The 26,522-nt window shown below is 37.6% G+C and overlaps 1 protein-coding gene across 31 annotated transcripts in view; it reads right to left on the bottom strand.

The window, feature by feature from the left end:
* GPHN (gephyrin) overlaps positions 1–26,522 on the bottom strand; it is a 401,006-nt gene that overhangs the window by 117,710 nt on the left and 256,774 nt on the right. For 12 of the 31 annotated variants that reach the window (XM_072428975.1, XM_072428985.1, XM_072428979.1 and 9 more), the window contains 2 exons: positions 16,726–16,743; positions 16,479–16,511 (listed from right to left, as the gene is read on the bottom strand). The exons of 10 other annotated variants lie outside the window; for them this stretch is intronic. In XM_072428975.1, coding sequence (XP_072285076.1) covers positions 16,479–16,511; positions 16,726–16,743 — 51 coding nt within the window. The remainder of the gene's footprint in view (positions 1–16,478; positions 16,512–16,725; positions 16,744–26,522) is intronic. 9 more of the 31 variants (XM_072428977.1, XM_072428983.1, XM_072428984.1 and 6 more) reach the window with 1 other exon arrangement.

The raw sequence follows: 26,522 nt of genomic DNA, 5'->3' as shown, positions 1-26,522 counted from the left end.
TCCATGTCAGATAAAGGAATATCAGGGAGTGTACTGAACACTGGTATGGGTACATCAGCACCATGCGGCACAGGTTATCTTGCGGATTCCAAATCAGGGTACACCCATTTGTTTTTCTTGAAATGATTGACACCTTTTACATTCACAGCACAAAAATAACAATCATTAAGATATTTGTTGGGCTCTCGCCATACTATAGGTACACCAAATTTCAAACTTTTCAGCTTTCCATTTTTCCACTGACGTAGGAGTATCTCTCTTGGCCTAGAAACCGTTATTTTAATTCCGGTCTCAAGACAGTCCTTTTCTTTTACAGCCTGGATGCTAAAAGTTCAGATGCTTGTTTTGACAGACTTAGATCACGTATTAAATCATTGAGCTCTTCTTGGTAAAGCTGCTGGTTTGATGAAGCACTTCCTTTAAATTCACTTCCACTGCTAACTACTGGATTACACTCCAAACCCTCTGTTTCCTCCATGTCGGATACAGGAATATCAGGGAGTGTACTGAACACTGGTATGGGAACATCAGCACTATGAGGCACAGGTTGTCTTGCTGATTCCAAATCAGGGTACACCCATTTGTTTTTCTTGAACACCTTTTACATTCACAGCAAAAAAATAATCATTATGATGATTTTTGGGCTCTGGCCATACTATAGGTACTCCAAATTTCAAACTTTTTAGCTTTGCATTTTTCCACTGACGTAGACATTCTACACAAGTTTTTCATACCATATGGGGAGCCCAATACTTATTTTGGTCCCCCAGTTTATTAAAATATGCAAGATTTGCTTGTTTCACAAACTCTGTAATGTTTCTTCTGTAATGTTTCTTCTCCCTCTTCTGTTTTTGATGTGAATATTCACCACAAATGTAGCAAAATACATTAGGGTCATGTAAACAACTTCTTTTTGAAGAACTCAAATTTCTGTAAAAAAAGAAAATGTATGAATAAAAAGAAGGCAACTGAAATATTTTAATGAAAATAATGCTACATTTATTACATTAATTACATAAAATGCAAAACATCTGTGTAAATAAAGATTGATAATAATATGGTGTGTTAACCTTTGTTGTTGGTAAAATTGTCTATTTCATTTCCTGTATCACAAGAACTAGAGCCAGCCATAAAACTGATGCCATTTAAAAGGACCTAAAACACACTAAGCATATTAAATAAATCCTTGACAAGTGAAAAATTCTTGAGCTGTGTTACAGTATTATAGTGTAATATTCTATAAGAACCTGTATACCTATCAGAATATTAGTTATTTTTAATGAAACGTCAATACGAAGTCTTACAGTTAGGTCCATAAATATTTGGACAGAGACAACTTTTTTCTTATTTTGATTCTGTACCACAAATAATTTTAAATGAAACAACTCAGATACAGTTGAACTGCAGACTTCCAGCTTCAATTCAGTGGGTTGATCAAAAAGATTGCAAAAAATGAGAGCAACTAAAGCCGTTTTTTAACACAATCACTTCATTTCAGGGGCTCAAAAGTAATATTGATAGGCCTACCTCCTGGAGAGTGTTGTTCACTTGGTTGGCTGTTGTGAAGGGGTTTCTCTTCACCATGGAAATGATTCTGTGATCATCCACCAATGTTGTCTTCCGACGTCCAGGTATTTTGGCGTTGCTGATTTCACCAGTGCTTTGTTTCTTTCTCATTATGTACCAAACTGTAGATTTCGCCACTCCTGCGCGGAGAGCTCATTTGACTTCCATGTTGTCTGTTTACAGCAAAATCTTCCACACACAAGCACCCCCCCAGCCTCAAATCAACTCCAGGCCTTTTATCTGCTTAATTAATAATGACATACCAAAGGAATTGCCCACACCAGCCCATAAAATAGCCTTTGAGTTAATTGTCCAATTACTTTTGAGCCCCTGAAATGAAGTGATTGTGTAAAAAAAATGCTTTAGTTCCTCACAATTTTTTGTAATCATTTTGTTCAACCCACTGAATTAAAGCTGCAAGTCTGCATTTCAACTGCATCTGTGTTGTTTTATTTGAAAAATTAATTGTGGTAATGTACAGAACCAAAATTAGAAAAAAGTTGTCTCTGTCCAAGTATTTATGGACCTAACTGTATTTAAACTTTCACAGCTAGTAGCCATGGGAGGTTCTGTGTTTTCACAAACATTAGCAAAAATTGTGTATAACATAATGAATAAAAAATGAATAACTCACAAAAATATTTTATTTTGAAAACTCTGATGTACAATCATTTGAGATATGCTAAAATATTTACAGGAAATTGCCACCACTCTGTAACATTTGGAATATTTAATAGCAGTTATTTTAATTTAACTGTTGAAGAACAACAATTTCTTGGCGGTCTAAATTGCACACAACCTGACCTTGGAAACGCTACATATGCAGTGTCACATTCCATGGTGATTGGAATAAGGTGTTTGTTCTGGGTAGATATAAATGCTGGTGTAATTTTTCAATGCTGGAAGAACTAATGAAGCAGTTTGGAAAGCTGCAAAACATCTTCCAAATTACAGGAACAAGTCTGGTAAATGTGACTAGGTACTACTAGACATAAAATGTTCAGGATAGATGAAACTTTCACAGAAACATTTGGAGTCCTAGGGCCAATTTTATATTTATATGAAAACCCATCAGTTAACCCTTCCTAGTCCCCAAACCCAGAAACTTCACATCTAGGTGGTACTTACCAGCCTGACAGTGGTGGCCTCCTTTGGCATTTGCTATTAGCAGCACCAGAAAAGATGTTAGCCTAAAGGAGAATAATCATTAAAGCAGTTTTCCACTATCAGACAATGGTAAGTACTCACCTGGGTATAGATGTGTGGGTTCAATTACGTTTTGGGGCAAGGGAATATAGGTTGGTAGGGGGAAATAAAAAAAAGACATAGATGGGCTATTAGGTTCTAATGAGAAAGCTACTTATTCTAAAAACACTGAAGTCTGAAATGTTGAACATGTACATGTTCATGTGAAAACATATATTTCTATACAGAAATAGTTATTTTCATGGTCTAGTACAGTGTTTGCATTACCTAAGTTATTTTTTAACCACTTGAGAAAGTAGATGATTATACCTTTGCAAGATAAAGAACAGGGGATAGGGTTTCTTCTTAGCTGGTTCTAGGTAAGTAATGACTACCCTCATTAATCAATTTTCTTCCCTGCGTAGGTGCTGTCTCCTAATGGATATATAGGAGAAAATAGGTACGCATAGATACTCTGTGTTCAAACAAAAATAGTAGGCTGTGATTTTACAACTTCACATGTGCTCCTATAAAAGCAAAAAGTAAAAGAGGAACCTTGAAAATGCGACAGACTTTTTATCATGAAGATTATTATTATGGTACAGAGCATATCTTTAAAAAAGTCACTGTAGACCTATTCCCCCACTATGATGTAGTAGAGAGATCACATTTATTTAAAATCGCTTTATGATACTAGATATATTGAAGATGTAATCAGTGTAAAAATTAAGTCTACAGTCTACAAGAGTGGAAATATGAAAACAGCACCTAAGTGAGGATTGTGTAAACCCTAAATGCTTGCATCTTTATTAAGGTACTGAATAATGGGTATCATGTAAACTTTAAAACTTTCAACATTAGTTGGAGACTTACACTGTACAATTCTCTACTGCTTTCTGAATAGAGGAAAGTGCTATATGAATTTTTGTTGGCTATTAAAGCTTAAAATATCACGAGCCTACAATTTTGCAAGAAACTGCAGTTATATTATGTGCATAACAGTTTGTCCGTTGCCCTGGATTTATCATTTTGCAAAGTATGAAGTATAAAAACTACATTTGATTAATTAAAATGACTTAAAATGTAAAACAAATATCAAACATGCAATCTTAAAAGCACAAGTCCCACAAAAATTTACTTCAGTTCCCCAACATAATGGCACTGTGCAACTTGTCAGAATACAAACACCGTGAGGCATAAACAAAAACACAATAAAATATTATTAACAACATTGCAGAGACAAAACATGGTGTTTGAAAAGTTTCTAGTATTTTAACCAGAGAACAGACCGTAAAACAAAAATAGTGTTCAAAATTAATTGCTTAAAAAGAAGTATATATACATGGGAATGCCATTAGATAAAAACTAAGGCTGTCATTACTCTTGAAAATACCAGTGGCCTGGCTGTCATGCCTATTTTCTGTGTTTATACTTTGATCTAAAACACATAAAAAATATAGATAAAGGCTGCAGAAAGCACTAAAGATTATCAGTCAGGCAACTAGAATCTTCAGAGGGAGGGCCAAAAGATTATCATAGGTTTACTTTGTTATTATGAAATATTAATTGATCAGAAAGACTTAACCCAGCCAGGAGGTATCTGCAAAAGACCATAATGACAAGTTTACAGCCATCTTAAGAAATTAAAAAAAAATAAAATATGGATACAGAATCTTTTGTAAGAAGTTTTTGTAAGAACAAAAGCATATCTGGGATCCATCAACCATATTCACAAAAGTACCCTTTTTCTTAAAGAAAATCTTTGGTAAGGTTTGCACTAAACTAATGGCTCAGACAGCTGAAAAGATATATCATCAACATAGTTCTCCCCAGACGTTTTTAGCCGGTTGCTCCGCCCGGCTGATTTGAATACCCCGCCCAGCTCTGGGCAGCTCTCATCCTCGGATGTAAACAATAAGAAGTTACTGGATACCCGAGCCATAAACAACTTGGAGCACTAAATTTGCCGTGTTTTGCCACACCCCCTTTTTTACCACCCGGCTACAGCTTCCCACCACCCGGCTGAAAAAAATTTCTGGGGAGAACACTGATCAAGATATTGCTCTTTGTACCCCAACCCTGATTCCCATCCAGGAGATGACCGTTCCCTATAAAACAGTTCTAAATTAGCATAATAATGTCTTTCTGCAATTACAATAAATTGAAGATAATTTACAAAATATAAAAAATAAAGTACTATACCACATTTAGAGCAGCTGTAATCCCACTTTTGTTACAATGTTAAATATCACATATGTAATAGCTAAAAGTCAACGTTAATACATGCAACTTTTAAATATGTATCCTGACATGACATGCAAATGTTTCTTCACAGCAAGCACGACTGTATAATGCCTAAGTACAGCATTTTCCAGGAGCTTGCTTTGGTCCAGTAACATGTACAGAACTAATAAAGAACATTATAGTCATCTACTGTTGCATAAACTTCTTTTAAAGAGCCCTGCAGTCTAAAGGAATTTTTATTAATTCTGTCTGCTACCAAGGTAAAGACCATATGACAATCTTCTGAACAGGGCCCACAGACAATTAAAAAAAATCTGGTAAAGGTTTTAACTGGTCCCCTTGAAATTGGTAAAATGCCCCTTAACGTTTGAAAAAAGTTGCAATACATGGGGTTTATACCTGTTTGTAGCCGATCTGCCACGTGACAACAACTTCCTGAACTAGGCAATTGACAGAGCTCAGGAAAGCTCTTAGGACATCCCAAAATGTATTGAAGGTTGCACTCAATAACCAAATAAAGCCTGCATCACATTTTAGCCCTGATGGTACCTGCTATGCAAATACAAAGTGGACCTATACCGAGATTACTTATCTGTTCTAAAAAAACTGCTTCCCTGATCTGTGTTCTGAAGTGCTGATTTATATTTACTGAACCATTAATCCAGAATAAGTATGTGGTTTAGGTGTTTAGCGAGTTATATGACAAGTGCTGCATTTAACTGAATGCTTGGTTTTGGGTGTGTGGCAAAAGATTAGCTTTACAGCCATTCAGTTAGTTTTCCAATTTTCTTCAATTTTTATAATCCTCTTGTATGGGTACATTTTAAGTAGTGAACACACATTTTAGGTTATATTAGTTTAACCTCCCTGGCGGTATGAATACTAAGTATTTTTAAATGTAAAATTGGTACATTTAAAAATACTTAGTATTTCAAATTTCTCACGTTGTCCCACCTACCAGCCCAATGGTCTTGTCCACCAGCCACACACTCGCCGGGGATGCCGATGCCGGCCAGGCATCGCCAGGTTACATCCCCTGGCCAGCATTGGCAGGGGAAGAAGATGCCGGGCACCGCTGGATGATGCCGTTGGAACGTGGGAACGTGGTTCATTATCCTAACAGTTGGTGATAAAGTGACTATAGTATGTGAAATTTTAACATTATTAGGATGTTTATAGGGATAAAAAATGTATTAGGGAAATAAACCCACTTACCTGAAGATGTTACAATACACAAAATTATTGTATAAATTATGAGTCAGCTCTTTGTACAATGGGCAAAGGAAAATAAACAAGAATATTTTATGCAGCTACCCCAAAGGTAGCTGACTTTTACTATTACATTTAAAGCTACTTCTTATGAACTTTACCCAGCAGAACATCAATAATAATAATTACCTGCATGAACCCACTCAAGTAAGTCATGTAAAACTGCATTAGTTCAGGGATAAAAAATATTTAATTACTGTGAATAAAGGTAAATTGCCCTTAGTGAGTACATCTTACCAGAAGGGAACTTTTGTCTGTGCTTCTAAGATAAAGGTCAAGCTACTAATTTTACCTTCACTCTTGCCTTTCAGTTGCTGTTTGTTTGTGGGCCTTTCTGTCCGAAGTTTAGTCTTCAACAAGTGAAATGCATGCTCAATTGGGCTCAGATCAAGTGACTGACTTGGCCATTCAAGAATATTCCACTTCTTTGCTTTTGCTTAATAAAGTCCTGGGTTGCTTTGGCTGTATGTTTTGGGTCATTGTCCGTCTGTATTATGAAACACCTTCCAATCAATTTGACTGCATTTAGCTGGATTTGAGCAGACAGTATGTCTCTCAACATCTTAGAATTCATTCGGCTGTTTCTGTCCTGTGTCACACCATCAATAAACACTAGTGTCCCAGTGCCACTGGCAGCCATGCATGCCCAAGCCATCACATTGCCTTTGACATGTTTTACAGATGATGTGGTAAGCTTTGGATCATGAGCTGTTCCACGCTTTCTCCATACCTTTTTCTTGCCATCATTCTGGTAGAGGTTGATCTTGGTTTCATTTGTCCAAAGAATGTTTTTCCAGAACTGTGCTGGCTTTTTTAGATGTTTTTGAGCAAAGTCCAATCTAGCCTTTCTTTTCTTGAGGCTTATGAGTGGCTTGCACCTTGCAGTGCACCCTCTGTATTTACTTTCATGCAGTCTTCTCTTTATGGTAAACTTGGATATTGATAAGCCTACTTCCTGGAGAGTGTTGTTCACTTCGTTGGCTGTTGTGAAGGGGTTTCTCTTCACCATGGAAATTATTCTGCAATCAACCACCACTGTTGTCTTCCATGGACGTCCAGGTCTTTTGGCATTTGCCAAAGTTTACCAGTGCTTTGTTTCCTTCTCAATATGTACCAAACTGTAGATTTTGCCACTCCCAATATTGCAGCAATTTCTCGGATGGGTTTATTCTGTTTTTGCAGCTTGAGGATAGCTTGTTTCACCTGCATGGAGAGCTCCTTCGACCGCATGCTGTCTGTTCACAGCAAAATCTTCCACGTACAAGCACCCCAAAAATCCCCACCCCCTCAAATCAACTCCAGGCCTTTTATCTGCTTAATTGATAATGGCATAGCAAAGGAATTGCCCACACCAGCCTATGAAATAGCCTTTGAGTCAATTGTCCAATTACTTTTGAGCCCCTGAAATGAAGTGATTGTGTTAAGAAAAGGCTTTAGTTCCTCACATTTTTATGCAATCTTTTTGTTCAACCCACAGAATTAAAGCTGAAAGTCTGCAGTTCAACTGCATGTGAGTTGTTTCATTTAAAATTAATTGCGGTAATGTACAGAACCAAAATCAGAAAAAAGTTGTCTCTGTCCAAATATTTATGGACCTAACTGTAACTGTTTAGATACCCTATCCTATTTTCACACATTCATCTGTAATATAGGCAGTAAATAAGCATGGTTTCTCAAGGCAAATGTGCCTTCCTTGACTTAAAGAAAATGGTTATTGCACTTCTTCTGTGAGTTTTAAGAAGCTGTAAACAATTTATGTTTGGTAGACATTATTGCATAATATACTGTATACTATATTATTGTATCATACACAAACCTATACAGTATTATGTTTTCAAGGTCCTAATGAAGATTGTAAAGGCACTGCCACAAGGTGAAATTATTTTCCCTTTAAAACAAATCTGATTTTGCAAATAATGTCAGGAGCTCTAACATTTCAAAATGTTACATCACACACAGACAAACACACACACTTTTGGTATATTGGCTGAGATCATACCCATGAACTGGGGTTTTTTATATAGTGGTTATTGACATATTAAATAAAAAGATTGCCCCAGCAGGGATGACTGAACCCACAAATCTTCATATCTCAGTCCCTTCTTCACTGGAAGCAAGGTTGGCACTTTGTGGGTGTATTTACATGTTTATATCAAAACCTGGAACAAAACATACATACTGTAACAGGAGTCGCATATTTTCCTTTTCATGCCTATATCAACTGCTAAATACAACATTGTTTTGCAAAATCACTTAAATACAGAGAACACATGGACACTTTGGGCATGCTTATGGGTACATGATAGAACACACACTATTATGGGAGGCAGGCTCAATGTGACATTGACTTATGCATGTGCTTTATTTACCTCATAAGCATCAAAGACTTTGCTTTCTAAACTTGTCTCTTAAAGAGGCATGTTAACAGTTCTTCACATGGTCTTGAAAGCAAACTAATAACTACACAAATAATTATATAATAAAAAAAAATAGTGAAAAAAGCTAGTGATAAAGCAAAATGTAACACTCTATATCTATAGCATAAACCACGGGTCAACTTTTTTTTCTTTTTTTAAATAAAACATCATATTTTTCATGAGAAATGTCAAATTGTGCTACAATTTCTCCATAACAGTTTTAAGACTTGAAGACTGGTCATTTAATTTCTCCATAACAGTTTTAAGACTTGAAGACTGGTTATTAATTTGTAATTTTAGTGCAAAGTGTGATTAGGTCATCATGTTCCTATCATACGTATCTGTGAATTAATGGTTTGCAGATCTAACAAGGTAAATCGTCCCCCAGTGACCTCCCAACTGTACTCCTGCCACTACTGACTGTTATAGTGTAGTAATATTGCTAACTGAAACCATCAGAATATACACATATATGCATATTTTATTATTGCAAAGTGTAGTGAGCTACTTCAACCAATAAAAAATAATCTTTCACTAGTCTGACGGAGATATACTGTATAATATGTTGCATGTATTTTTTTTTTTGCAGACATACAATTTAGCATTACTCAAAATCAATTACAAGAAAAATGTTTAAAAAATCAGTTCATAGGTGGAGCAAATTAACTAAAGGTAATATTTGTTTTTAAGATCATCTAAGCTTTTGGGTCTGCTGGAGTATGAATATGTGCAATATAATCTTACTTCAGTGAAAATATGACCTGGGTACAGCAGTTCGCTTTCAATGTTACTTAATCTATCATGGCTCTCCTATGGAGCAGAGAAAGTGGAGTGAGCTCCCTTGTCCTTCCCTTTCTCTCCACATTGTACAAAAAAACCCTGTGCTCATTCACTCATCTGTCTGAAAAGGATCACTAAAGATGATTTGTCTGTCTGTGCTACTACTAGGAAAAATCCCCCTAATCTAACATGTTTTTTTTTTTTGCTGCCATGCCTAGCTGGAGAGATATTACCTTACTCCTGTCCCTATAACACAGCAAGAGATTAGATTCCCTGTAACCCAATTCTATCCACTCTATTAAAAAAAAAAAAAAAAAAAAAAAAAAAATCTAATAGCTGCTCTACCCACAACATCTGACAAGAAAAAAATGAAAAGTAATACACACTCATATACAAAAACACTACCATTTGGTTGTTTAAGATTCTGTCTTTCTCACTAACTTCTATGGCTCAGTGATATTATTTAAAAAAAAAAAAAAAAAAAAAAAAAAAAAATAAGGTCATAAAGGGAACTGTAAACTTTGAACCATCACAGCAGGGCTTTGAAAGTAATACACACTCATATACAAAAACACTACCATTTGGTTGTTTAAGATTCTGTCTTTCTCACTAACTTCTATGGCTCAGTGATATTATTTAAAAAATGAAAAAAGATACAAACACTAAAATTCAATGCACACTACACAATCTATAAATTCAATTTAAATGTATATGTACACATACATAAAAATGGGAAAAAAAATTACATGCCAATGTCTGCATTCAAGTATACAACATACAGGTCATGTCATTCAACCTCACTTCATTTTCTTTCAGTAATCAGATTTGACTCTGAGCTATGAGTAATAAGCATGCTTGCTGAGATTTCAAACGCCATAATATCTGGTCAACAATTCTTTAAAGCTTCAAGGGCAAGCTTATTGCTTTTAAAGAATGGGAATTACGACCTTGTGCTTTTGAAAATGTACCATTTCAAAGCTATTCAGTGGAATCGTACTGACCCATTATTTCTGATACATGTAGATAAGTGAGAAAAAGTAGTGAACATTTCACCTATCGCGGCATATCTGATACTGATGATTTACCAAATGTATGAGAAATTTAATCAGAATTGTCATTGTGAGATCATAAAATAGATGTCTTTCAAAAAGCAGTGTCCTCATTCAGAAATATTTAATACAAAAAAATTCAATAGCAATGTTGCAACTGCAAGCTGAATTATTGTAGATACTGACTCATAACTATGTACTATATTAAGGACAATTAACTCATGGAATACAATACATAAGGTATCCAAGAAACCAGGAAGATCCATTGGACTGCTGCAGATTATAGAAATGTCACAAATAACACGCTGCTTTTTTGAGTCTGGGAGTTCTTTCCAATTGTCTATAACAGTGGACAAGATTCTAACATTATCAGCCTAAACTATAAAATGAAACCTTGGTAACCAACCCTACCTAACCCATAACTTGTCCTAACCCCCCTAGCATTTTAATTCTGTCAGTTTTTTTAAAGCAAAAAATTATCCTATTTTTTTTTGCAAAGAAATGTTTGTTTATATTGTGGGCCTGTAATTCTTTTGATAAACTCTACGGTATAATTATATTTATTTATTATATTATAATATAATAAATAATTATAAATCATAATTATAAAAAATAATGAAATAATAGACCACAACAATGTAATTTATCAAAAAAAACTATTTTATCAAAGATTTCTCAATATAAATTAAATGTAAAATTTAGAAAAAAAAATATTTAGATTTCTAGTAGACATCCCGGGTGTGGTAGATTTTGAAGCAGGGTGCTGCACAAAGTCCAACATCACTGTCAGGACAGTAGAATCTTTTTTTTTTTTTGCGTTTCTTCCCTCTTCTGTCATCAGACTTTGAGCAGCAAACCACGCACATCCTTGTAGGTGCTGCCTTTTTTGGGTTGGTGGGATGTATTCAGTGAAGTGACGACCAGTCAGGCGTTCTGGGTTGACAAGCACGACGTCCAGGTCTATTCATAGCCACTGATGGTGTTTAGTTGTTCTTGACTATGGATTCGACTTACAACTTGCAAAATGAAGTCTGAATGATTCACAGACCTCTGACAATTTTTTCTGCACAGAATGAAGGCATTCCATTGGCACTGCTCAACAAGATGCCTGAAGATTTTTTGTAGTACTTCCTTTGCTGTTTCCTCATCACTGGGTAGAATGTCATAGCTTGGTCAGCTCTGTTGACACCTCCCATGGTGTTGTTGTAGTCGACCACCACCTCTGGCTTCATCACTTCTTTCCCACGTTGTGTGTGTACCAGAACAGTGGAGGCATCATGGACAGTAGTCATCAGGCACACATCTTTCTTGTCACACCATTGCAGGGCCATCATCTTGCTTTTCTGCCTGGCAACAATTTCGCTTGTCTTCAGCTTTCCTTTTGCAAACATTGGTGGCAGGATGCGCCTGTTAGCCCTAATGGTTTCATACGCATCTGTTCTGTGTTGCAGAAGGAACTCATAAAGCTCAGGAGAGGTGTAGAAATTGTCAGTTGTGACACAATAACCCTGATCTAGCAATGGCTCAATGAGGGATAGCACCGAAGATGTTGCCAATCCATTATGGCTGTATCTGGGGTTGAACTGTGTCCCTTTTCCAGTGTATAGTACTGTATTCCAAATAATGCCAGATGAGGATTCGCACAGAATATATGTTTCCACGCCAAGTCATGCTCTCTTTGACGCAATGTACTGCACACAGCTGAGCCTCCTCTTGTAAGCTATTAGACTTTCGTCAATTCTGACATCTCTTTCTGACACATAAGTTTGCTGGAAATTTTGTAGAATCATCTGAGACACTTCCCAAATTTTTGGTGCAGGATGGGTAGTCTCATCAAATTCTGCATTGTTTGCGAAGTGCAGGTACTTCATTATGAGGGAAAAGCGGTATTCTGGCATGACTGTGCCAAAGAATGGCGTGGCAAGCACTTTGTTCTTGGACTAGTACTACTTCTGCACGGGTTTGCCGACAATCCCTGCAGGATCACCAAGCCCAAAAACAGCCAAATGTCATCCCTGGTCACAAGTTCCCACTTTCTGCTTCTTGCAAACCTCAGGTGTGGAGCACCTTGTTGCTGTCCAGCGTACCTGCATAAAACAAAATAAAAAAGGTATTTTAGGATATGTTCTTTTATAGTGTGGTGAAGTAATATGTTAGCAAACACATAGCAGCATATATGTTTGCATAAAAAAAAAAAAAAATTTAAAATTTTCAAAAAAGTTAGCAAACACAGAGCAGCATACATGTTTGAAAAAAATAAAATAAAAAAGTTGGCAAATCACAAAGCAGCATACGTTTGCATAAAAAAAAAAATTGCAAAAATGTCAAATAGCAAACACAGAGCTGCTTACCTGTTTGTCTCTGCAACAATTTTTTTCCGTCAAAAACAACTTCAGGTATGCCAGGCGGTCGTCGCATTCAACCTCAATTTTCATCCCTGGTGCGCCGGTAAATGGAAATCTTGGCGGTGCTGCCTGGTTTGCATTAAGGTCAATGGAGCACCATGTGCGCACAGCACTGACCTCAGGTCCAGAATCGTCACTCAGTTCACTTTCGCTGCCTGATGACAAATTTCCTGGTGAATTACTATTGCTCGATTCCACAAGGGACTCCAAATCACTATCGCTGCTTTCAAATTCCTCCAAAACAGCGCTTGCACCGGCGAGATGCCTTTTGGATGCCATGTGGTCTACAGCAATCAGTCAGGAACAATCAAGGTCAAAGACAAAGTGATGAAATGATACATTCAGGAAGTTATTTATAAGTCATCAAAAGGTCAGATTTCCCGCCCAGCCACACCCTCAGAATCCATCACACCATTTGCATCACACGGAAGATGTCACAAGTGGGGATGTCCCACCCTGCCTCACCCCCTGGATCTACCAACGGCTGCTGTTCGCATCACCAGAAGGATGCGAGCATCACATCTCCTGGGTGATGCGAGCAGCACCACTGGAGCTTGGAGCACAGGTAAGAGAGGCTTCTAAAGTTACCCCGAGTGTGACTCAGGGTTACTGCTTATTGCAAATGAATTCCACCCCGAGTCACACTGAGGATTACCGTCGGGGGGGTTAAGGATCTTTTTAAACATGTGGCTCTAGACATACTGACAAATGATGACACCCTTTTGTACACACTCCATCCCCTTTATCAGGCAAACATTTTAGGAAAAACTGCAGTGTGCAGTTTTAGGATGCATCTGTAATAATTAACAAAAGAAGAGAGGGTTGGATTAATGTTTCTTGAATTATATACTTTACACCCAAGTTCCCATATATTTATATTATTCATTAACCCACATCTGACCACATGTGGCCAGGCAAAAGATTAATCAAAAGAATAATGATCATGGTTTCTAAATGTTGAAGCCTAGTGTTGCACCGCCTAATCTGTTATTCTAGACACTGGTCCAAATTGGTCACAACTCAGATATGACCCCATTAGCTAACCCTTACATGTAAATTAAAGTCTTTAAATCTTAACACCCTAAACCCTGACTACAAAACTAACCTAAGCCCTAAAAACTTTTTTGTCAACCTTTATTTTGCCCAACTGTTTGAACTTGAGCTCTGACATTTTCCTTTGTGTACAAAAAAGGTGTTTAGTAAATTCGCCTTTTCTTTATCCCCAGTTTCCAACCCAGAGACATTTTTTACGGGGCCTACATGCTCAGATCTGATCTTTTTGCTATTCATATATTTAAAAAATTTTGGGGGTTTGTCTTACTTTCCTTTACAATCTGTCTTTCATTTTGAAGTTTTGCGCATTTTATCTCATTTGTACATCTTTTGTTAAATTTTTATAGTTTTCAAGCGATTTTTTATATTTTTGGAATGCCCTTTTCTTGTTCCTTATGGCTTTTTTAACATCAGCTGTGAGCCATATAGGCTTTAATTTTAACATCTTAAACTTTATACCCATTGGAATATATTTTTCAGTGTGCTTGTGTAAACTGACTTGAAACATTCCCATTTCTGTTCTTTGAGGGCAATTTTTTCCCCAGTGCAAGTCACAAAGAACCACCCTAATAATGGAAATTTGCTCTCTTAAAATAAAAGGTTTTTATCTTTCCTCTTTTTGCTTCCTGTTTACAACTTACATTAAATTAAATCATTATATGGTCACTGCTACCCAGATTCTCTTTTATATGCACATTTGTTATAAGCTTTGCATTGTTAGAAAGAACTAGTCTAGCAGAGTATCCTTTCTATTTGGGGCTTCTATAAACTGTACCATAAAATTATCTTGTAATAAATTCATAAATGTTCTCTAAGCTGTTCCTGTAGTGCCATTACTCCAAACAATGTCTGGGTAGTTGAAATCTCCCATGATTCCAGTTTTTGCTGCTTTTTCTGTGCTAGTAGTTGATTCTCTTTTTCTTCCTTAGCACTTGGGGGCCTAAAGGAGACTCCAAAAATTAAATGTGTGTTATGCATCCCCACATTTAACTCCACCCATGATGCCTCAACCTCATCGCTTGCACCATCAACAATTCCTACTTTAACTTTCAGATCACTTCTCACATACAGACACCACCACTTTTTCGTTTGACTTTGTCTTTACGAAAGAGATAATAACCAGGAATGTTGACAGCCCGATCATGTGAAGAACAAAGCCAGGATTCAGCAACACCAACTAAACCATAATGCTCTTCATTCATTAAGGCTTCCAACTGGTTGAATTTTCCATTTTTGCAGAACAAATATTACTGCGCAATCCAATGTTTGTGCGTAATAGCAGTTTATAATTAGTTTACAGAATTATTAATTCTTCTAAATACTGTGGCTAAATGTCCTGAGAATCTTTACACAATAAAATGCATGAACATCATATAAATTATCTATTTGTTAATGAAGTAAAATGAAGCAAAACGGGATTTACTATTTACATTTTCATTTTTTCTTCATGCTTTTTTTTTTTTTTTTTTGTAAAAAGATGAAAAATATCTCCAATGGCAAATTAAAAAACAAACCATTCACATATATATTTAAAATATTAACATAGTGTCTGTGAAATTTTATGATTTTCTAACAGTTTTATATTTAAAACACTACACATAAACATAAGTAATACAAACATTCTCAAAACCACAATTTCTAAGACATACCGTACAATGATGTACGCATGCACAATTACAAAACCATAACTAATGTATATACATAGATAAATATTATAACAGAAACACATAAAAAGATGTATGAGTGAAGATGCTACAGAATATGCTTAACTGGGATAGGTTTATGCACATGATAATACTGTAGAAATTGTGACAAAGATTTTGGCGTAACAACGATTTCCATAGACTCACAAAAGCAAAGCAGGCTATGACAGCATATGTAGGAAACTCGTTGTTCATATGACACTGACCACAAACACACATACCGCTAGTGGAATACAAGTGATTGTCAGGTCATGGTTGTATATGGTCTTTACTTTAAAACTTTCAGCTTATATTTAAAATATAGACGATGAACAGCAATCATATTGCTAAGATGCTTTAAACATGACAAAACCTACATATTTTCATTATCTAAAGTAAAATGCAACATATCCCTAAACTAAATATATATATATTAAGATCTAAGGATATGAAGATCTTATCCTAAATATATATAAATACAGGCAAGACAAGTAGCCGTGTTTGGTTTGTATTCAAATAGGCAAGGCATGAGTAAGTAAATATATTGGCATTGATAGACAACCAATTGTGCAAATAAATGCCTAGCAAATTTGCTGATGGTGGCATCGATTTATGAGTAATGTGATTTTCTGTTCAGTAAACACAATGGAGAATGTATACATAGTTCAGTTTAGAAACGTGTTAAGTCATCATATGAGCAGAATCAAAGAGTGCTGGTTTCCAGACCAATGACACAATATACACACTACAACAATCGGTATGGAAGAGTGAGGAAGTTGAAGCAGAGCAAACCACTGAATCTATGAAACAGAAAGTCAAAAATACAACCTGAGAAAAGGAGGGGGCAGCAATCCAAATGTCCTGGAAGAAAAATGTGTTTTGTTTCATCAGCCTGATATTTTTTTTTTTTTTAATAAAGTCATGTGATATATGAACAGAGCTTCTATTTTTTCAACAGCACACACAGCATCCTTGCATTGCAATAAAAAAACATTGCCGAGTTTCACAGACTACACAGCAGTTATGGTTTGTTAAAAAGAAATGGATCCCAATAAACACAAACAAAAGCACATACACTAACTAACAGCATGGTCTGATTGCATGTAAAAAAAAAAAAAAAAAAAAGTTAAGTTTAGATGAAGTTATGTTATGTGACATAGACGTAACAAAACAATGTTTTCCTGACCTCTTTATGTATTCATCTGTAACCAGGTAAAAACTTAACTTTATTGATGATTTTGTTGATTCCCTAAGAATAACAGAGTTCTCCTGTGCTGGGTATCAACTAACACAGTGATACTCAGTTCATAGTATATCCATGCATTATGTCGCATGTCAGAAGTAAATAAAAAAAAAATAAAAAAAACAATGTCTCTGTCCCCAACGCGTTACACCCTACCGGGCTTTTTTAGGGACAAAAACGTTTATTAAAAGGGATTTTGTTCAGTTAGCCTATATATATATATATATATATATATATATATATATATATATATATATATATATATATATATAATTAAATAGGTGTACAGATGAACATACTGTATCTTTCAAGTATTATTTTTTTACTTGTCAAAGAAGAATTATGGTCTTATACTTGTATCTGTATTATATTATATTGTACTGTTAAATATATATTCAGAGCATAAACTTGAGATATCTAAAGTATCCACAACGAAGCATACCTCACACATTTTTGTTTCAATTAGGCATTAAAGCTGTCATATGTTCTTCAATATGTATTGTACCAACTCCTAGAAAAAAAATATATAATTGCATATATGATGTTTATACTATGTTTGTATAGATGCTATGTTAAAAAAAGAGCAAATGTCAAACAAAAGATCTACCTTGTATGCGTTTAATGTGTTTCTTATTTGTTGTCCTATGTTGTGCATGCAGGCCAATATGGATTGTCTATAGAGAAGATACATGGATGTATTGAAAAACTTTTTTTTTTCTTCCCCCGTTTTTACAAATAACAGGGTGATATAATAGAAGAAATCTACTTACAGTTTTGTTTCCTCGTTGTTGTCTAGTGGTAAGAGCGAGCAGGCTGGCAGCCGTCCAAACAGGGACTGTTACTATCTCCTGTCCACCCTTAAATGGGCTAATCCCTGGGTCTGATTGGAATACTGTGCATGCGACGATAACGAATATTCAAAAATCTTAGAAATTACCTACTCAACTCCCTTTCGAGAGAAATACACCACACTTAGGTTGCACTTAGAAAAGTTTAACACTAAGATATACAACAAAAAAAGACAGAAAATTTCAGAAAGATAAATGTGCATTTATTAAACAAATGCCTATAAATGGGATACCACACCCAAAACAAATGTGACTCCGATTTCCCCCAAAAATCCACTGAACCCCAACCCACCAACAAAATTAACACACCACAAGACCAACCTGAGCACACTCAACCCTCACAGTTATCACTTCTGCCAACCCCTTTACACCTAATTAGATGAACCACAGACTCGAGATCCCAATACATACCAAGGAAAAAAACACCAAAAGCGTGATTCTAGTCCTTCCATCACTGTGAACCCCAAGCAGAAACCCTCCCTAATATCTTTAGATATCTCACTGCTTCCCCTTATGTCCACTGGCCCTTCATCACAGTACCCACCAATTAACAACCAAACCTCCGGCCCCTAGACCTCAATCAACACATCTGAGATAATATCACGATTGGACAGTCCAGTACCACTCTTATCACCCCTAGACCTCCCCATTCTCCCACCAAAACACTTACCACTGTCTGTCCCACCAAATCAAACCTGCGCACTAGGAGCCATACCCAAAACAAAAAAATCTTTTTTAGACCTGCACCCCCCACCTCTCCTATCCCCAACGCCGATCACTAGTTCTATGGACAATTACTTACTGAAAATACTCCCAGAGGACAGGACCTAGAAATCACAAATTTGTCATCTTACACCCCAACACAGGATGTTGGAACTCAAACTATTAAAACTGGGTTTATCCTTCTGTCCATCCACAGACCTGGACAAATTTGAATTTGTTAAAGACATCCAGTTTTTTGCCAGGAATCTCACTCTCAAAGTCATGTTTGATAAATCTCAACCTCAATCAAAATTCACAATACCATCAGAATTCAATTATTTCAATACTCAGGATTTTAAAAATCTCAAAATTCTTTATGTATTATTAGAAGAAAATAAATCAGATAATCAGGAACCTCCAAATGGGAACCAACACACACTGGGAGCATCCAATTCTTCCCATCCTTAGTCTCCCAACTAGACAATCTTTCCCACTAGACACCCTAAACCAACCTTCTACCCTACAATCTCAAACTATCCCCAAATTAAAACCTTTACCAATATTGTTATAACAGAAATCAGATATGACCCCGGACACAAACAGACTACCTAAAAACATTACCCCTACCCTCCAAAAAGCATTGACCAAACTCAGGAACAACAAAAACATTACAATAAAACCTTCAGGCAAAGGAGGGAATATTGTCACAATGGACCATCCAGAATACATACAAATGTGTTACAAAATCTTATGCAACACTGGTACAAAGAAATATCAGGGAATGTCATTAGTACCTTTCATGCCCAATACTACCACATCATAAACAACGCCTACACTCTAGGATCTACTGACCAAAAAATGTATGATATACTACATTATATATTTTATTATGATCTGTACTATTAACATCACTGCATCAGTTATGTACTGTACCTGTATTGTATTTGTACCCATATGGGCATTTGTTTTTGCTTTTGCCTTTTTTGTATTCACATTCTTTATCTGTACTATATCAGGCTCTGTAAGAAACCCTTCTGTTCATACACAAACATTTGTAACACTCTGTAACTAAACATTAAGGCAGTAATAGGTATATCCTCCCCCCACGACCAGCCTTACGAGGGACAGGAGCACCCTATACATTGGGTGTATTAGGAAACCGGATCCTGTTTATCGGATACTGGCTTGCCCCCCTCGTCCCCCATTTGGACATCCACTTCTATGGGTGCCCAGGACTTGCCGGGCAAGTGAAGGCGGTTTAAGAGGAGGATAAAAAAAATGGTAATTTCCCTCCCTTTGGGCGGTACACTACCACTCACAGATGTTAATCCAGTGTAGTTTCAGAAGGGGCGGAAACAAATGTGACCCGCCCCCAACATGGAGCTACACGTAGGAACAGCAACACCAAAAGTTTATCTAAAAGTAACAACACCAGGGATGGGTGTTGCGCATGGGCCGTTATTATCGCATGTGCAGTATTACAATCAGACCCAGAGATTAACCCATTTAAGGGCGGAGAGGAGACAGCACCAGTCCCTGTTTGGGCAGCTGCCAGCCTGCTCGCCCTTACCAATATAGCACAACGAGGAAACAAAACTGTAAGATTTCTTCTATTTTATCACTCTGTTATTTGTAAGAACGGGGGAAGAAAAAAAAAAAAAAGTTTTTCAATACATCCATGTATCTTCTTAGACAATCCATATTAGCCTGCATGCACAACGTAGAACAACAAGAAATTAAGCGCATACAAGGTACATCTTTTGTTTGACATTTGCTCTTTATTTAACATAGCAATTATACAAACATAGTATAAACATCATACATGCAAATATATTTTGTTTTCTAGAAGTTGTTACAATACGTATTGAAGAACAAATGACAGCTTCAATGCCTAATTGAAACCAAACCGGGAGGTATCCCCCCTTGTGGATTCTTTAGATATCTCAAGTTTATGCTCTAAATAATTATTTAACAGTACAATATATTATATTACAGATACAAGTATAACACTGTAATTCCTCTTTGACAAGTATAAAATAATACTTGAAAGATACAGTAAGTACATTGATATATTTATTATATATATAGGCTAACTGAATAAAATCCCTTTTAATAAATGTTTTTTCGTTCCAATCATTTTCCAGACAAGTCCTATTATTAGGAACCCCTCAAACTAAGAAAGGTACCTACATCTATTAGGAGTTATGAAGTGACATTTGAACCCTCAGCAAATTCACTAAATAATGACCGGTTTTCAAGTAAGACATTTATACCAACTTTAATCATGATGATAATTGGACTGAATTAGGATTAACCCTTTGTGCTCCCTTTATACCTTCTCTGTTTCGACTTTATTATCACCCTAATCGGGATACCTACTCCTGGCCAATAGGAAGCACTCTGTCTGTGTCCTTTATGGTCAAAATATCAGCAATATACCAAGTAAGCTAATCTCTGGATGCATCCAATGGGAAGAATTGGATGCTCCCAGATATTTACAATATACATATAACCTATAATGACAGTTGATGGTACTTTCGAATCATTCTGATTGCACTACGTATTATAATTTTTAAGGTCTCCTAGTACCCTGAGGAAGGCCGGTGGGGCGAAACGCGTCGGGGACAGAGAAATTGATGTTTTTATTTATTTTAATTTAATTCTGACGTGAAACATAATGCATGAATATACTATGAATTGAGTATCACTGTGTTAGTTGATACCCAGGCACAGGAGAACTCAGTTGATGTTACCCAGACCAATATCCAGACAGCTGATCAATACCCTGATATTTTCTGATATCAATTCTACATAATTATTCTAGCTAGAAAATAAGTCTTTTATTTTTTTTTGCATAATTTTAAAATCCTTAATACCTTTGATCCCAAACATAAAAAGTCAGTAAATAAAATCTTGAAAAAATAAAACTGCATGGTTTATGTAACTGGTTTATATGTAGACTCACTTAACATATATACTGCTAAAAGTGTTTAGGCAAATCCGAACCAAGCACTTGTTTAGTGGGTGCCATTAGCAACATAGTATAACTTTAGCCAATATCTTTTTGGACACCCAAAAGATGTAGAAAAAGAATTTTATGGCCACAAGGTAAATGCTACATAGTATTATTCTTAGGGATTAACTGGCTTTTTTTCTGATGCTCAAGTATTCTTAAGGCATCTCACATATTTTTGTGACATGTCAGTACAATTCCTACCTAGTTACATAAAAGGAATGTGATATTTATATACTACTTTCTAGAACTTGCTGAAAAAAAGTGGTGGTTGGATTATGCAATATAGGCATATATGTTTCATAAAGGATGGGTAAAAACTTTTAGAGAGAGAAGCGTATGCCCACATTTGATCATCACAATCACAGTTAAAATACTTGTAGAAAAAATGTAAAAGCAGTTTACTAGGTAATGACAGCTGAACTCAACACAAGTCCTAAATCACAATTTTTATTTTCCTGAATGTTAATATAATACCTTCTTTGATGGGTGTATTGTTTTCCTTTTCTAGATGGATGAAACTAAGTATGAACTAAAGGACTTTAATTTTTTAATTTAAAAAAAATCAATATAGTCAAAACTAAAAATTAGAAAAATGTGCGCGGTTTACAGATTTAAATACATTTAGTAAAATTTTCTCCTCCATTGTTCAGTAGTTTATATATTTATTTACAAACTTTGAACTGAAAAAAATAAAGCTGAACTGTGTAATAAACTTAAAAAAAGAAAAAAAGAAATCTAAGAATATGGAAAATACAGGCATACTTTAAGTTAACACAGGGGTGTCAAACTCAAATACACAGAGGGCCGAAATTAAAAACTTAAAACAAGTCGCGGGCCAAACTTGAAATGTATTGAAAAAAATGAGTACGTTTTTCCTTCTCATTAGATATAAAACATTTTCATATGGAAACAAATAGGTTTTGCCTAACATTCAATCTGGAACAAGCCTACAATAGAAAAAGAGGCCTAAGAATTTTTTTTTTTTATTTAGGAAAAAGTCATTTGCCTTTTTCTCTATTCGCTAATGAATGTCAACAGGAGGGGGCCCTTGTGCGTCTTGACTAACCGCGGAAGATGCTTATGAAATCCTGACTGCCTGGCACCTCCCACCAGTAGCTGAGGGGGAGTGCTGGAAATGACAGACGTGGCCAATGTGGGGCTTAATCTTATAAGTGGCTGGATCTCCCTCTTCACTGAAATAGCAATGCTACTACAATTCCCTGCGTCAAAAAAAAAAAAAAAAATGCGGAGCTTAATGTTATGAGTGGCTGAAAGTCCCTGTTCATTAAAATAATGACAAAAGTATCACCATGCGATTCCTAATTGTTTACAGAAAAGTGTTTCCTGGAAATAATCAAATAGGCAACCGGTAATAAACGGAAAGCAGCAGAGGACATGTTAGGCAAGGAGAATATTTGTGCCCACTATTGTCTATAGCTGTAACCATAGTAGTAAATGTTTGATAAGGATATTGTGTAGCAATAGGGTTAGGGTTACTGAGCTGAGGAACAAATTTAGATCAATCTACTGAATATTACTGCATGCTCTTCTCATGTGGTCTTGTTTCTTCTTATTGAGATTAGAAGTACAGTAAAACAATTAATATAGCAATAGCTCTATGATAATTCCTGATAATCATAATACAAATAATTCCTAATTATTGGAGATACCTGTCAGAATAAACTCTGTCGGGTCCACGCACAGGCTGCTGTTCAATAGACATGAGTGATGCCACTCCTACAATTCCCGGCATCACTTGCGCCTATAAAATTAGGGGCCATGCATAGGCAGGGAGGCTGGTCTAGAAACGTGAGTGATGCCGGGAATTGTAGTAGCCGCATTGTACTCGCGTCTATAGAACAGCAGCTTAATATTATTGCAGCTGACCCGCTTACTACGGATTGCAGTAGCAGCGGGCCTGCTGCAATTATTATTAGAATTTTTTGGGGGGGCCAAAAAAAAGGACGTGCCAGGCCAAATTTGGTCCCCCAGGCAGAGTTTGACACCCCTGAGTTAACACATTGTAATATCTTAAAGTAATATTTAAAAAAAAAAAAAAAACTAATTTTTCAAGCAATCTGACATTTCCAAAGGCCTAATAAAGGCATGCATGGAGAAATGAAATCAGTACGAGGCATAGAAGATTTAAAATTTTGAATAAAGCATTTCTGCAAGGTCTGACATCATGGTCAAAGTGATTGAGGGAAAATTAATGCACTTGCAGCTGTCACGGCTCCACAAGGCAAAGTGGTGAACCCACTGTGTCACCCACCCTGTGGGTGGAGACCCGCACGGGGCCCAGGGTGTAAGCAGTAGCTTTGTCTTCTCCAGAGCCTCTAGAGGTGAGGATGTTGTACGGCAAGCTACTGTCAAGGCAGGTGACTGCCAACAAGCAGGACAAGCCAAAAGGTCAAGACCGGCAGCGAACAAGGACGGTCAAAAAACAGGCAAGAGGTCAGGACGGGCAGCAAGCAGGAAGAGTGAGTAACGAGCCGGGGATACACTGAGAATCAGGACCAACAAAGATAAACAACAGTAACCTGGAAGCAGAGACAAAAAATGCTTGTTTAGGCAACTTCCTGTTGCCAGGTCACTTCCTTAAGAAGGGAAGATGGGCGTGGATCAAGTGAGCTGCAGACATCAATCCCACCAGCAGAAGGAGTGCTGTTGCTGGGATGGTCTCAGGTGTTATTTAGATGTTGGCCAGCAGAGGGAGCGCGTATGCGGAATACTCTGGTTCTCTAAGACAAGAGAGTAGCTGACAGAGAATCACCTGACTTGGAGCAGGACATAAACAGAGTGTTGGATCCAGAGGCAGAGATGGTGCTGGCAGCGGGGGGCTGCAAGGAAGGTGAGCAAAAAGAAGGCACAGGTGACCTGGACTTAAGGGAATCTGTGACAATACCCCCCCCTCTTAGGCCCCACTCCCCCGAACCCCCTGGGTTTGTAGGGAAAGCTGGCATGGAATTCCTTATATAGGTGGGGGGCATGGAGATCTTTTAGAGCGACCCAGGAGCTTTCCTCTGGACCATAGCCCTTCCAATGGACCAGGTATTGTAGACAACCTCGGACAAGCCTGGAATGCAAGATTTGTTCAACTTCGTACTCCTCCTCCGAGGCAGAAGAAACAGGACCCGGCGTAATGTATTCCTCAGAGAATTTGTTAAGAACCACTGGTTTAAGCAGGGAAACATGAAATGTGTTATGTATCCTAAAGGATGGAGGCAGATTCAACTTGTAAGAGACAGGGTTGATCTGGGACAAGACCAATGAAGCAAGGTGCAAACTTGAGAGAAGGCACTCACAAGCGAATATGTTTGGTGGAAAGCCAAACCTTGTCACCGGGGGACAGCTGAGGAGCAGGAGCTCTCTTCTTGTCAGTCCATTTTTTGTAGCGTGCCGAGGAATGTAGCAAGGCCTCTTGGAATTTCTTCCAAAATTGCTGGAGGTGATTAGCGGCAGCGGCAGGAAAGTTGGACACGAAAGGGACAGGAGCAGGAATCGGAGGATGAAGACTGGAAACAATAAAAAAAAGGAGACAACCCGCTGATGCGATTCTTGTGGGCAAGTTCGGCCCATGGCAGGAGTTCTGACCAGTCATCCTGTTGGGAGTTGGTATACATACGTAAGTATTGTTCCAGCGCCTGATTAATCCTTTCAGTTTGCCCATTGGTCTGAGGGTGATAGGCTGAAGAGAGGTCTAACTGGATCTTTAGCTGACAACAGAGGGTCTTCCAGAAGCAGAAAGTGAATTGTACTCCGCGATCAGACATTATGTGGGAGGGTAGGCCATGTAGGCGAACAACACCACAAGGGGTTGTGGTGAGTCTGGAATGGCAGTGAGTTTGGCAAGATCCATCGGCAAACCTTCAGCAGAGACGATATAGCCCAGGAACAGAACTTCAGGGCACTCAAAAAGGCATTTCTCTGCCTTGGCGCACAGTCTGTTTTGCCGAAGAGATCTACCTTTTTTCTGAAAAAAAGAAGAAACCAGCCCCTGCTGGAGAGGAAAATTTACAGATAAAGCCCCTCCCCAAATTCTCCTGAATATATTCAGACATGGCTTTGGTCTCAGGAATAGAGAGAGAATAGACTTTGCCATGGGGAGGAGAGGCACCAGGAAGGGGATCTATTCCACAATCGTGGGGGCAATGTGGTGGTAGAGTCTACGCCTGTTTTTTTGCTTAAAACATCCTGAAATCCCCAGTATTGTTTGGGTAGCCCAGCGACAGGGAATGTGGTGGTGGAGCAAACCTGCCGGACAGGAAGGATTTGAGGAAGGCATTCCCGAAAGCATGTGCTGCTTCATGACAGTATGTCTCCAGATCTCCTTTCGATGATGGGGGCATTTTTGCGTAGCCATGGTAGCCCTAACAGGACAGGATGAATAATCTTGGGCACCACCAAAAAGGAAATTGCCTCCTTGTTTAGGGCCCCAAGTTTCATGGTGAGTGGTACTTTGGCATGCTGGATGTATGTAATCCAGTAAAGCCATGGCATTGACCACAGAGACTACCAGTGGCTTAGATAGGGGCACCAGAGGAATATTGTATTCCAAGACTAAACGTTGAATAATGAAATTCCCAGCAGCGCCAGAGTCCAGGAAGGCAAGGGTCCAGAATTGGTGTTTATCAGACGAGATCTGGACAGGGAAGCTTATTTTAGAGGAAAGAGAGGTAGTAGGTTTGCCTAGGGAGCCTTCTCCCCATTTCCCTAGGCACTGGTGTTTGGGGCCTTCATGGGACACTTGTTCTTGTAGTGGCCTTCTCCTGCACAGTACAAGCAGAGATTCCGGTGTCTGCTTTGTGCCCGTTCTTCAGGGGAAAGACGGCATGGTCCACTTACATGGGTTCCACAAGAGGAAGCGGGGGGTTATGAAACGTTGGAGCCAGTTTAATGGGGCACCAAACTCTCTGGGTCTCCTAGGCCCGCTCTTGGAAGCGGGCTGTTAATCTGGACACAAAGGGACACCATGTCATCTAGGGTAGGAGGAAGATCACGACCGGCCAGCTCATCTTTAATATTCCCTGCGAGCCCCTGCCAGAAACCCGCCACCAGAGCTA

This window comes from Pyxicephalus adspersus, chromosome 12, assembly GCF_032062135.1.
Source record: "Pyxicephalus adspersus chromosome 12, UCB_Pads_2.0, whole genome shotgun sequence".
In the NCBI taxonomy this organism is placed as follows: Eukaryota; Metazoa; Chordata; class Amphibia; order Anura; family Pyxicephalidae; genus Pyxicephalus; species Pyxicephalus adspersus.
The sequence above is the reverse complement of the archived record's forward strand: the minus strand, read 5'-3'. Positions and strand labels throughout refer to the sequence as shown.